Source organism: Polypterus senegalus, chromosome 5, assembly GCF_016835505.1.
Source record: "Polypterus senegalus isolate Bchr_013 chromosome 5, ASM1683550v1, whole genome shotgun sequence".
Lineage (NCBI taxonomy): Eukaryota > Metazoa > Chordata > Cladistia > Polypteriformes > Polypteridae > Polypterus > Polypterus senegalus.
Window position 1 is genome coordinate 132731988 of NC_053158.1, and position 14896 is coordinate 132746883.

Here is a 14896-nt window from a genome sequence, read left to right on the forward strand (position 1 = left end):
GCTACACTTGTTTTTATCTGTCAGCTAGGTCTGTTTGACCTTTACCCCAAGAAGCTTAGTAACCAAATCTAGGACATGACTCCCTCCCATTCACCTTGTCTGCTTAAAGGTATATGACCCTCCTTTCACAGGCTAATTTAGGCAGCTACTCCTGGTTACATATTTAGAAAAAGCCTTTCCTCCAGCTTAGATGCAGAGAAGAAACATTCAGCCAAATTTATCTAAGGCTTTTCCAAATAAGATGATTAACTATTACAGTTTTCTGTCAAGATCGGAATCAGAAAAACTTTATTAATCCTGAAGGAAATTACTCATAATGAATACTCCCTTGCTCTTTTGCAGCCGTTTGAGATTTACTCAGAGATGGTGTTAGAGATGTTATCACATATAGTAGTTTTATGTTGTACTGTTATATCTATCTGAAAAAATTAATTATTTATATTAAACCTGAACCTGCTACTGCCTGACAATTGCAGTTTTAAACATTAATGTGTTTTAAAGGAATTTTGCTCAAATTCTGTTTAAAATCCCTCTTTGCTATAATAGAGCCCCCTTAAATGTTTCAGTAACTTATTCAGCAGTGTGAGAGACCTTAACAGTGTGATTTATTTGTTATAGTTGTATTGTTGCAATGAATACAGCACATTAGGTAATGTTGGTATTGCTGAGTGGTTGATGTGACCTAGTGTCATTAGGTTTTAATTTCATTATACTACAGTATACAAATACCTTATTTACTGCTGATTAATTATTAATTTAAATTTAACATTGTGCTCTATCTCACTTATGAGCAACTACAATATCTACTACTCCATACTAGTAAAATATTTTTGGTCCTTTAAAAGATTTAAGATAATCAGTAAAGTGCATAAACTAAACTATCACAGTTAGCCTTTAATTAATTAAGCTTAATGAAATGTTTTTTTCACCATTTTAGCATAAGCTGCTTGGTAGGCCATGGCTGCTCTTTATTGACCATCACTTGGAATACTCCTTTATATCTCCTTTATTATTCCACTGAATTTCTGACAATGAATCAGCAGCTATCACTTTGGTTAAAAGACTTTTATAACATTGACTGCAATGTACTGTAAATTTGTTAAGGTCATTGTAGCAAATCAATGAGAATTAACCCTGGGGCGGGTTTGGGGTTTGCAGATTTTCTTTATTTTTCATCCATTAATTGTTATAGGGTAGTGCCATAGGGATAGAAGCAGCACTAGCTCTGCGATTAGGCATAAGAAGATTAGTATTCTTTGTTTGACACTGAAATAAATAGATGCTTACAGTGTTTCTCTACACTGATACAGCACGTGTTGCTCCAATATTTAAAAAAAAATTGTTTTCAGAAACAAAAGTAAGAATTCAATATTCAAATATAGTGAAAAATCCAGTTATTGCTTTATTAGCAGTCATCTTGGCAATGGATGTAATACATGAAAGGCAAGCTAAATAAAATAAAGAAAAATACTTTTATTCATAAGCAACTCCCATCTAACAACTGTTGTTAGGAATATATTGGATTTTTTTTTTTTTTCATTTAATTTTTAAGCTGAATAAATTGGTTAACTTTTATGTTTTTAATATTAGCATTCTACATGCAAAACAATTTGTAAAATAGTGCAAGAAAGCAAAAAGAAATTTTCTTGGTCAGTTGGAGATACAGACCATAGGCTATAAGTACACATACTCAAATATTTAATTTCCTACAGAAATATAAAAAAATTGTCAGTCTGGTAAGTCAAGTTTGTACTGTATGTTCTGGTTTTACTGTGGTTTGTGGGATACTCTTATAAATTGTGCCAATTTCTTGATGCATTTTTTATGTCTTGTATTAGCTTGGAATAAAATTTAAATATTTCTTTTTTGTGTTTTCGTGGAAGTAATTCACTTAGGAAGTACAATATTAAAGTTTTTAAACATTCATCCTTAAACACTGATTTTGTGCTTATTACAAATCAAAATCTGCATATACTGTAAATTGTACTTACTCTTCTTTTGTCTAATAATAACATGACACCTATCTTCTAAGAGGAAATTTGCAAGGTTTTCCTTTTTACTTTAATAGTGTGTTTTTACTAACTTTTAACTGTGCAGTAATTTTGGTAAACCTCTATTGCCATAATACAGTTGCCAGCTTTGAATCCAGTAATTAACATGAATTCAGTTGTTAGCTGAATCTGTTGCCCATTGGTTTTCCTGTAACCTCATAAATATTTCTGTTTGTACACTTTTCATAATTGTTTAGATAGAGGAAATTTCAAGATAGTGCCTCTTTAAGAAGCATAAACCCATTTTTGAAATGTGATCAAATTATGTTGAAATCAAAATGTTAGTACTATTGGTTACATAACAAAAAAGGATGGACGATTAAAGTTGGCCTTTTGTTTAAGTCATTCACAGAACTGAACCAAAAAACTCATCACTGAGTGCAGGCTCAACTACTGCAACAAGTTCACAGACCACACTTTACAAATTACTAATGACATAATGCATACATGCAAAGATATAGATTTGTTTAAACACACAAACAGGTGTTTTCCATATTTTAAACTTCTGATTCTTATATGACTAAAACTCTGTATTTCCATCTATGATTTCCTGTGTGTGTATTAGAATGCAGCCGTTTATATTAACATCCTCTTCAGTGATGTGTTTCAGCTAGTAAGCATAAGGTCCAGTCAATTTCTCATATCTACGCGAGGGCTTCCATCAGAAAATTCTGAGCAGTTGTCTATCCTGATCCACACATTTTGCCAAAAGATGCATTTCTTTAGCCTCTCATTTATACCCACAGTGATGGACGTTTTGCACTGGTGTCATTTTCAGAAGTGCATTTTCCCTTGCTCTCTCATAAAGGCACCATTTAGTTTGCAGCTGTTGCAAGTCCAACCTGACTTGTTGCCACAAGCACCTGCCTTTTTGGGTGGTGTCCTGTTTCTGGAAGATCCCCTGGGGCTGTATTAGAGTTAACCTACTGTACTTAAACCAATTGTTTAAATGTGAGGAACATTTTGCATCTACCTGTTATTAAGTAAGAACCTAATGATACAAAGGAAATGACAAAGCATCTTAAGTTGGCAAGGTTTTTCCTGTAGTCCACAGCCTCAACATATAGAATAAACAAGAAAGGATAATTTAAAAAGTTGTCATGCCCTTCCTTCTATATGACAGAAGCATAATAGTCAAAATAGACCATTGCCATTCATATTTTGGAAGCCAAATAATTATGTGGTGTAGCCTAAATCTTCAATTAAAATATACCTAGAAAACACAGATATTTAATTACAGTAGTACATATGAAAGCATGGCCATAGAATCAGGAAATGTGCTATTCTCAAAAGATAGAATTCTTAGCATGTTGTACCAGTGCATGCTCCCGAACCTGACCTAATCTTAATTTGACTTGTTGCTTTTAATGATCATGGGATTTATGCACACATATTTGGTGTCATATTCAAGATTGTGCTCTCTAATAGAGTAAATTTTAATTGAACAAAGCACTGTTATGTGTGTCTACATTTTAGATTGTGAATATACTGTATTATACAAAATATGCTAGGCAAAGTGGAACAGTTGACCATGCTTATTCATGCTTTGGTGGAGTGTTCTAAAAGTCACGCCTCCACACTTGATAAAGGTGACTCTGCTTTCAAGCTAGTGCTTACTGGTGTGCATGGAGAGCTGAAACCATAACTGGGACACCTAATGCCAATATGCAAGTGCAGTTCTTTTTTGTAGTCTCTCCCCATGGTTAAACATTTAAAGAGTCTATGTCTTTCCAGAGAACTATTATAAATTAATAATCAACTGGGATAGTCAATGAAGAAAGTAGACAGGAATACAAGGAGATAATGCATAAGGTGAACAGAGAGGTATATGAGAGGTTGGACACTAAAGAGGGAGAAAAGGATCTGTACTGATTGGATAGAAGTAGGGACTGAACTGGAAAAGATGAGGAGCAGGTCAGGGTGATAAAGGATAATGATTGAAACCTACTCACAAGTGAGAAAAGTGTGTTCAGCAGATGGAAAGAGTACTTTGATAGGTTGATGGATGAAGAGAAAGAGAGAGAGAGAGAGAGAGAAGGTTGGATATTGTGGAGATAGTGAACTAGAAAGTGAATTAGCCAAGAGAAAGTAAGGATGGCTATAAAGAATGGGAATGCTGTTGGTCCAGATGATATACCTGTGGAAGCATGGAGGTGTTTAGGATAGATGGCAGTAGAATGTCAGAGGATGCCTGAGAAGTGGAGAAAAGGGAGGTGTACTGATACTGATTTTTAAGAGTAAGGGTGATGTGCAGAACTGTATTAACCATAGATGAATAAAATTGATAAGCCACAGCATGAAATTTTGGGAAAGAGTGGTGGAAGCTAGGTTAAGAATGGAGGTGATGATTACTGAGCAGCAGTATGGTTTCATGCTGGGAAAGAGCACCACAGATGTAATGTCTGCCCTGAGGGTGTTGATTGAGAAGTATAGAGAAGGCCAAAAGATGTTGTACGAGCGAATTGAGACCATGGTGAGATCTTCAGTAGGAGTGACAGATGCATTTAAGGTTGAGGTGGGATTACATAAGGGATTGAGGATGGACAGGTTGACAGAGGAAATCAGACAGAAGTTCCCGTGGACTATGATGTTTGCAGATGACATTGTGATCAGTAATGAGAGTAGGGAGCAGTTTGAGGAGACCCTGAAGAGGTGGAGATATGCTGTAGAGGGGAGAGATATGAAGGTCAGTAGGACCAAGAAAGAATGCATGTGTTTGAATGAGAGGGACTTCAGAGGAATGGTGAGGATGCAGGGAGTAGAGTTGGTGAAGGTGGATGAGTTTAAATAAATAGGATCAACAGTGCAGAAGGTTGGAGTGGAGTGAAGTGGGGTGGAGTAGAGGGTCAGGAGTGATTTGTGACAGACGGGTACCAGCAAGAGTGAAAAGGAAGGTCTACAAGACGATAACTTGAGACGGTAACTTGGCAAATCCAGCTATGTTATATGGATTGGAGGCAGTGGCACTAACCAAAAGACAGGAGACTGAGGTGAAGGTGGCAGAGTTAAAGATGTTAAAATTTGTATTGTGTGTGACAAGGATAAATAGGATTAGGAATGAGTACATTAGAGGGTCAGCTCAGGTTGGATTGTTTGGAGACAAATCCAGAGAAGCAAGATTGTGTTGGTTTGGACATGTGCAGAGGAGAGATCCTGAGTATATTGGGAGAAGGATGCTAAGGAGAGAGGTGCCAGGCAAGAGGAAGGCCTAAGAGGAGGGTTATGTGGCACAGATGATGATATGAAGCATTAGGAAAACCTTGATTATTTTATTTTTTTTATGCAATAAACCTAGAATGAATCCAGTATTCCCACCATCTAAAATCAAATACTGAAGAGAAAGTGTTCTGTTGCTTTTTAGCTATTGAAATTTTACCACTGCTTAAGTATAGCCTCCACTTGCATACTGTATTGGACCAAAGCAGTACTCTAAGCAGCATTGCTGTGTAATGGTTCTTACCTGCTAGGTCTGATTGAAGTCTGACTTTCTTTCTGTGAGAAGTGTGCATGATTTCCACATGTTCAAAACATGTATTGTCAAATTAATCAATATTGAATAACTATCACACTAATAAAAACATGTTTGTGTGTTGTGGCTGCCACATTACATAGTAAAGGTATTACTGAAACTTTAAAAAAAAAAAGTCCTAAAAATAATCTGTTTTTTCTTCTCTTAAATATCGGTGAATTGCAAAATCGTATTGATATTTTAGGATAAATCATGTTGAGATTCATTTAGTGTTAATAATTTTACTTTTAATTTCCACTGTATTGACTATCTAACAAAATACTAGTGTATGTGTGTATAAATATGTGTATATGTATGTGTGTATAAATATATATGTATATAAAAAATAATGCAAATCATGCAGAAATTAAATTTTTAAATAACTACATTTTACAGACATATGAAGATTCATGAAAAGGATCCCAGTAGCGTTGTTCCTTCCAACCCACCATCCCTCCTCAGAAGGAGGAGGCTACCAGCTAAGAGAAAATTCAGTCAGGAAGGGGAAAGTGAAAAGATGGAGGAGCCACCAAAAAAGAAAGTATGTGCTTTGTTAAAGAAATTTTTGATTATATACTGTATCTCACATTGAAAGTAGAATCTCTACTTATAGAAGGGACATCAGTCATTGTTATGTGTACCAGTTTGGAAGATCCAGTAGTATCACTTAGTACAGTGTAACAATTTGTCCCGCCACACTGACACGAGACGATCGCTACCGCTAACCTGTCCTAAGTGGCGGCAGATGATAAAAAGGATAGGCCAATATCACACCCTGTAAAGCCCCCCATATACACCTTATTTTAAAATGTTCAGTCACCCATGATGCCAGAGCATTTATAGTTCACAAAAAAAAGACTAATGGTCAATCTCCGTAAACACTTGAGGAGTGAATTACATCCAGAAAAGACAAAAGAAAAAAAAATCCATTCCATATGCCCCCCTCAACCCTAAATAACCCTTTTATGTGAGATACAAATATATATATATATATATAATATATATATATATATATATATCACAATAATATATTATAGTGTGGTGTAGCCTAAATATTCAGTTAAAATATACCTAGAAAACACAGACATTTAATTACAGTAGTACATATGAAAGCATGGCCATAGCATCAGGAAATGTGCTATTCTCAAAAGTTCCCCTTACAGAGCTTATAAGAAAGTCCACAGTTCCAACCCCTGATGCCGGCAGGTGAATCGAAGAGGTCTAACAGATGCTGATTCCTAACAGCAATCAGATTTTCACAATAAAAGGTATATAGTCATTCTGCGCCATGATACAGAACAGTAAGTCATTCGACAAGCTCACCCGAGTCCATGGGAAATAGAGGAATGATCAATTCACTGGTCAAAAAAAAATTACTTCAACCTAACCAACAGCATTTTAGAAGCTCCTGACTTCGTCTCATGGCTCATGCAGTAGTTGATCTACTTTGTTCGATTACCCCCTACCCCATCTTCTTCTTGTCTCTCCTCTTTCGCTTCAAACAGCGCGCTTTATCCAAATTGCTCCCCGAAAATGAAAAAAAAAAAAAAAGGAAACCGGGAGTCCCACCTCTGGGGCACCACTGTCAATCTCAGGCTGTAACCAAGTTAATAATTTTTTAGGTTGTTTGTTTGTTTACATATTTATGCATACAGTAGACCACTTATTTGTTATTTCAATAAATTTACATTTCTACACTGCAAATAAGGATTAAGGATTCTGACCTTGAGTGCTATAGGTGGTATAATATTTTAGCCAAATTTGGGATCGAGTGAGAACAGCTCTGAGGCTCAATTACTTCATTGTGCCAAAAACATCGGTTTGATTCCAGTTCCTGGTCCAGTTGCTGTGTTAAGGACCTATCACATTTCCCTCAACTTAGGGCTGGGCAATATATGAAATTTTTAAATTCGATATTTACAAAAAAATACATATTTAAAACCCAGTATCACAATTTTCTGCATTTTTATTAGAGTTTTTCCAAAATTACTTCAGAATGCTAATAAAATCCACAAAATCTCATTCTAAGTATGACTGCATCACCTCCACCAATGTTGCCTGGTGGTGATGAGCATAAGAACAAATTGAGCAAGAATTAGAAGAGGAAGAGTTTAGAACAGGTAGGGTTAATTATGCTGTTTTTTTGGTTTTACTCTGGATGACAGGTAAAGGAGTATAATGCCTAAAGATAAAGGACGTTGCTGCATATGAAGAGGCCATCCAGGCACTTGCTGCGCCTGCAATATGCCTGAGCTAAGCAAAATTCCATAAAATGTTTGCTGGTCCATTGCATATTGTATTCAAAGACAGCAAGTGAAAGTAGATAACAGTTGTAGTGAATTACCAGATTGTAAAACACATTTTCGTGTATGTAAACTGTGCTTTCAAAATATTTGTGCTTTGTCAGTGACTACTGTATTGTTACAAACAGGAAAAAAGTGTAGCCTTCATGTTTTTTTCTGTGAATTAGTCATTGTTCATGGATGTATCAGTTTTGGGTAAACCATATTAATTTTCTTTTTATTTTTTCAATCTCAGTTCACATTTCTTATTTAGCAGGTTGAGTTTCCTAATTAGAATAATGATATTCAATATATAGCACATTTTGCATTATCATTTCTTAGTGATTTTTAATCCTTCATTCCCAATATACAATTTCTTAATTTTCTACATACCCCAACTTACTCTCCAGAGACGTACACAGAGTTTTTGGGGTAAGAGCGCATGGTCAGCTATTTGTACAGCACCCCTGGAGCAATTTCAGGTTAAGGGGCCTTGGTCAGGGGCCCAACAGAGCATTCCTTCTGTCACTGCCAGGAGGTGAACCGGCAACCCTCGACTTACCAACCCATATCCTTTAGCCAGAGACCCACCACTCTGCCCTATATACATTCATAAATATGTTGACCTGCTGATGTTTGAAACTTTTGAGATATATAACCATATTACTTTGTGAGCAGCTATACTATTAATAGTATAATAAAATATCAATTAGCAAAACATTTTTTTTTTTTTTTTGGTGCCAAATTTTAATAAGGATGTGTTACTTCACTGTGGTATTGAAAGTGAAAGCAAATTTTTTTGGTAGTTGCAATGGTTCCATTACCACTGAGGTATCTTGACCCTCCTTAGAATTTCAAGATCAAACCCCCCCTTACAAATGCTTTCCTTGTGTCAGACTTGTAAAGTACTTACCTATACCATAGAGAAAAAAGGGATTCAGGAAGCTATTAAGAACACTGGATGCCTGACTACAGTACCTACTTTGTTGGTGAATGTTGCATAATACAGATTGTTACAGACAAGAAAAAGCATGTGTTTGCAAATACATACAGTCGATCTAGAAAGTACTTTGACCCCCTTCACTTTCTGCACATGAGATAACGTTTTCATTTTTGCCCATCAATCTACACTCAGTAACAAATAATGACAAAGTGAAAACATGTTTTTACGAAGGTTAGAAAATTTACTAAAAATCAAAAGCCGAAATCTCTCATGTATAAAGTATTCAGACCCTTTGTTGTTGGCATTCCAAATTGTTGTCAGATATATCCATTTTACATTATCTTTGAAATGTGCCTAGAACTTGATGAAAGTCCACCTATGGCAAAGTGAGTTGATTGGACATAGTTGATATACAGTATACTAGTATGCATAAGATCCCACAGTTAACACTGCATTTTAGAACAAAAATCAAACCATGAAGTTAAAGGAACTCTCTGTAGGCTTCTGAAATAAAACTGTGGTGAGGCAAGGGTATAAATCAATTTTTAAACCTTTGTGTGTTCCTAGGACCACAGTGTCCTCAATAAATATTAATTGGAAGACATTTGTAACCACCATAACTCTTACTAGAGTAACTGAACAAGAAGGACTTTGGTTAGGGAGGTGACCAAGAACCCCCATTGTTCACTCTAAAAGAGCTTTTGAACTTCTCTGCTGAGATGGAAGAACTTGTCATTCGGATGACATCTCAGCACCACTCCATCAATCAGGCATTTATCACAGCCCATTTGAAGTTTGGCAAATGGCATTTAAAGTACTCTGAGAGCACGGGGAAAAAGATTCTATGGTCTGATGACAGAAAGTGAAGGGGTCTGTGTACCTTCTGATTCCACTGTAACTTGGAACTATTACGGATGATGTAAATCATAAAACAAATATATACATGTATAATTATAATGAGATTAGTGCAGTAATGAATTGGGAGATGCCAGCAAGGCAGGAAAATTGTTGAATACAATACATTCAATGAAAAGGCAAAAATAAATTGAGATAATATAAAGTGAAAATGTTTTGGTGTATTTTAGCTGTTTCTTTGGGGTACTGCCAATCATGTGAAGTTGTTAAATTTTGAGAAAGCAATCTGCTTCTTTTACTAATGTTTCATATTAAAATATGCCAGGTTTTGAACTCTGTATAAAAATAATATATACACATGTATATGGGGGGGATCTTCAGTCTTTAATCGTGTTTTAAGAATATATCTACATGTATCGCATTTTCAGTCAACATAATAACTGAAGACCATATCACCCAGCCCTGCATCAGCCTAACTGCCTCTTGTCCGTTTAAGTGTGGAAGAGCACATCCTGTAGTGAGTATGTCTCACTTCCAGTGTTATCTGCTAATACTTCCAGGATAGGCTTTGGCTGCCTGTTATCATATAATTGAATACAGACACAGAAAATGGATTGATGAGATAGAGAAATGCCTGCAAACTCCTGTTAAGATTATGGATTATACTTTAATAATATTATAATGTTCTGAGAAGAACATGCAATTCATTTAGACATAGTAGTTCTGGGATATTACTTTAAACTACACTACTTGGTATCTTATTCTATGTATTTATAGTTCTCTTTTAGAACTGTTTTAGGCCATACCCATCTATTCTTGAATAAATCTAGCAGCTTGTGTCTGGAGTTTTGGAATATAAATTCCCCTTTGTAACAGAGACATAAAAATACATACAGTATCGTATTGTATACTGGGCCAAACCTCACATTCATACCCTTTTCTAGGTGGTGCAGTGGTAGTGCTGTTGCCTTGCAGTAAGGAGATCATGGGTTCGCATCCCATGTTCTCCCTGCGCGGATAACACTTTCGAGTACTGAGAAAAGAGCTATATAAATGTAAAGTATTATTATTATTTTTCACTGTCCCCACATTATACTGTATAAAAGAGCAACATATTTGTTTTTTTATTGTTATATACACTGTCTAGGTTGAAAATATTAGTTTATTTTACCTCTTAAGTCTGTTTTTTAAAATATACCTACTATATAATTATTCTGTTTTATACATAATAGTTTCCATTAAATATATAAAAATCTGTTAATTTTAGTTGCAATACAATTTGCTACATTTTTAGCACAATCCTTGTATTCATTTTGCATATTTGCGAATGTCATCATCTTTAGGCTATGGAAGTAAGGCTAGAGTACCTGGGTAAAAAGTCATGCAGACACAGTGAGATTATGCACATTTAACAAAAAGTGACTAGGTCAGAATTTCCTACAGTTTCCTAAAGCTGTGAAGCAGAAGTATTAAGCACTTTGTGCAATTATCTTACATAGACACCCTTCATACTGAACCCCCAAATAGCAATATTGTTGACATTGTGCAGTTGGAAGAAAAGATCCGTTACCATATATTGTATTCTGGGTTTAAGGCAAATCTGTATTTATGTACACATATACACCTTGTCTTTAATTTCAGTGTTCTATAGCTTGAAAATAGTTCCATTTTTAGCCAAGATTAAGAGAGTTACTACAATAAAAGCTAATTCAATAAAGTTGTCACACAGATTATTCACAAATTCTTTAAAATAATGAAAACAGTTGCCTCCTAAATAGCGTAACCAAGTCTTTCTTTTCTTGTGTGCAACAACTCTGTAGGTCAGTGTCATGGCTGCTATGACTGGACCACACGACCCAGCCTTTGCATCATCTTCTCATGACTCTGTAACAGATATACAAGTAAGTAATCTTTATGGCATATGTCCTTAAATGCTGTACCTCTGCATCTAACAAAAACTGTTAGCCTCTGTTTCTTCAAATTTTAAGGCTAATGTCACATTATGCAACTTTCCAGTGATCTTCATGTAACAGCCTTCATTTACATAATAGCAAGTCAGTGGCGTGCTGTTTTTAATCAGAGCAATGGGTTTGTGTGTATTAGAGCTGACAACCAATTAATTCTCATTTGGAAGTACAATGCATTTAACGTAGCAACAGTAAACAAGGAATGCAGGTGTTTTGGACCTCACAAATAAAACTTCATACTTCAGACAGAGAAGTTTCTTGCATTTTAAATGCCACAACAGAACGGAAAAATAAAAAAAATGGGCAGAGATTATGGCTGAACTTGGTTTAGCTTTTAACAGCATGAGCATCATCAGGTAGAATTGGCTGTCACAAAAAGGCACAACACACTTGGAAGATCAGCATTCAATCAATAAAAATGACCCTGGCAGCGATTTTTCAATCATTTAAGTTGACATGGTCTGGTGGCAATATCAGAAACCATGGTCAGCAAACCTGATATACCCGACGAACAGAAGATGCATAATGTGACACAGGAGTTATCCATTAAATTGCATGTTCTAGGATAGACATTGTAACAATCTTACGAATTTATCACATGTGTTATTAATACAGTCACATCAGCAGTTAAGTATGATTCATCAGAACAGTTAAAAATATAGAAACCGTTAATCATTCACTGTTGTTTCCAGATAGTATTTAAAAGCTAAGGATCATTTAATAGAACCATTCCAAGAGTCATACTGTGTCATTCCTGCCCAGATCCGATATTGTAACACACTACTTAAATCTGTGACAAATTCTCAATATTACATTTAAATTTAAAATTAAATGTAAATGTTTGCAAATTTTCATATTTTATTGCAATGCTCCTTTTTACTATATTACTAAAGGATACATTTTATGTTGCTGTGACTTTAGGTAAAAAAAAAAAAAAAACGTTTTGAAACCTTCTGCCTTTTCCCAAAACATACTGTATGGCAGGAGAGCACTGATGATATTATGTTTACATTTTGTGGTGTTAAAGATGAATGAAGAAAGCCCCACTACTGAGCAGGAAATGAAGACTGAGGAGGAGCTGCTTCATTGCCCAATTTGTTTCAAGACATTCATATGCAAATATGGGCTGGACACTCATATGGAAACTCATCCAGATTCCCTGCTCAGGTAAGCAGCTCTAATGCTATTTAAAAACAGATTTTACTTTTGAAAATGTGTTTAATCTGGCTATACTACTACATGGAATGTCTGCAGTACCCTATGCTTCATGTTTTGACATTTAGCGGTGGGTTTAAAAGCTTCATACGTTTGGAAACAAAAATTATAATTTTGTCTTTTTAAGTAAGACACAGATTCAGAAACAAAAGTGAGAGCAAATCCATATAGTTTTTTTTCTCTTCAAGAAAAGTTGTAAAGTGTTGTTATAGAACTGAAACATTGGCCAGTATGCAAAATTCAATGCTAATTTTAAATCTAGAAAGACAGTCAAACATAGATTTTTGTTGTCTTGTGTTGTGAAAATACCATATTATGCTTTATTTATACACAGAGAATATGGTACAGTTTTGATCAATTGTGAGATCAGTCTTTAGAGTAGTTATCAAAATAATAATGAAAATGTAATATTTTTTTTTTTCTTTTTAAAGTCAAACTTAGCAAAACTAAATTCAATTTAACCCCCACCCAGGAAAAAGAGAGGAAGGCCAACAGCCAGAGTAAGACTTTTAAGAGTCAAAAAGAGGAAAGAGAAACCTTTTCTGCAATACAAATTCTTATTCTAAAATGTTATTGATTAGACCCTGCCAGGTTTTAAAAAGGTTTTGAACAGATCCTTGTGGTATAGAAGGTCTGCAGCTCAGGAAAATTTGCCACTTTTAATAAATAAATGAAAGCATTTGTGCTGGGGAGTGGTGCAGGAGCGAGGTGGTCAGCCATCCATGCATTGCCTTGCTGGCACGTGCGGGCAGTCTGATTGCCTTATTATCAGCCCGGGGCGGCAATCAGGTGATTGCATCTGCAACAGCTCCTTAGCCTATCAAGAGGTGTGTAGAAAAGGTAAACAGAAAAGAGAGAGAGAGAGTCAAGAAAAAAGTCAAGTGAAGAGCAAAGTTAAGAGACTGAAGAGAAGAAGCAGGCAGGAGGAAAAAGAAAGAAAACAAGCCAGTGAACAAAGTGGAAGCCAGTGGATGGGAATAGAGCCCCAATGGATGAATGAATGGCTAACAATCAAGAGGAGGCTGTGGGTTGCACCTGTTGAGTGTTTTGGGAGCAGGAGTGACCATCATGCTCAGGGGTACTTTCACCGGGTAGAGCCATTGGCAGCAGTGGAAGTGCAGAGCGCCTGGGACGGTTTGGGCAGAGCAGGGCTCAGTGGTTGCCCGTGGGTGCTGTGGGATTGTCGGCAGGAGACATGATCTGAACCTGCTGGTTGATGTCTCTCCGGGCTGCGAGGTCCAGATAGGATAAGCCAGAGACGCGTCCGTTTTAAAGAAAGGCACCAGGGCTTGTGGATTTTAATGAGTTTCCTGCGACGTGTTGTAGTAACCTTGTTTTTAAATGATTTTTCTATTGATTATTATTGATTTTAACCTCCACTTTCACTTCATTTTATGGATTATTTATTAACTGTTTGCTGAGCACTGCATTTTTTGAGCACTTGTTTTTGTTTGTTTTTATTTTTTTAATAAAAGTACTTGCACTTTTCACCATCCCCTTGCTGGGTGTGTTTTGTCCTAATCTGGTTGCAATATCAATTGTGTCTGGTTCAAGAGGCTCCCCATTATAGAAAAAGGAGCAAGGAGCTGACCCACACTATCTCAGTTCTCTAAGTGAAAATTTTAATTTTTCCCAATTTCAAATAGTATGTAACATTAGTTACCTGCTGACTTAAAAGAGGTGGACTAGAATTCTTCCAGTTGAGCAAGATAAGTCCACGTGCTAGTATTGAAGTAAAGGCAATTACAGTTTGTTTGTCTTTCTCCACTTTAAGAAGTACACCAAACACTGCTGTTAATGGGTTAGGAGTGATTGTGACACCAAGGCTGTGTGATAGGCATTTAAAGATTTTGGTCCAGAATGATGTTAACTTAGTGTAAACCCAAAACATGTGGCCCTGTGAGGCTGGACCTCAACTTCAGTATTCGCAGGTTGAATCTTGCCCTAGAAACATTTTTGGACAATTTTAAAGATATAGAGATAGATATGCTTGGTTAAAGATTTTAAGTTGAATAATTATATGCTTTGTGCATATGAAGCTAGAGTGGAATTCTGTACGTGGCTGCCTTCCACTC

At 35.9% G+C, this 14896-nt stretch overlaps 1 protein-coding gene across 7 annotated transcripts in view; it reads left to right on the forward strand.

The window, feature by feature from the left end:
• rreb1a (ras responsive element binding protein 1a) overlaps window positions 1–14896 on the forward strand; it is a 134006-nt gene that overhangs the window by 91296 nt on the left and 27814 nt on the right. For all 7 annotated transcript variants that reach the window (XM_039753366.1, XM_039753365.1, XM_039753367.1 and 4 more), the window contains 3 exons: window positions 5956–6100; window positions 11460–11540; window positions 12634–12773. In XM_039753366.1, coding sequence (XP_039609300.1) covers window positions 5956–6100; window positions 11460–11540; window positions 12634–12773 — 366 coding nt within the window. The remainder of the gene's footprint in view (window positions 1–5955; window positions 6101–11459; window positions 11541–12633; window positions 12774–14896) is intronic.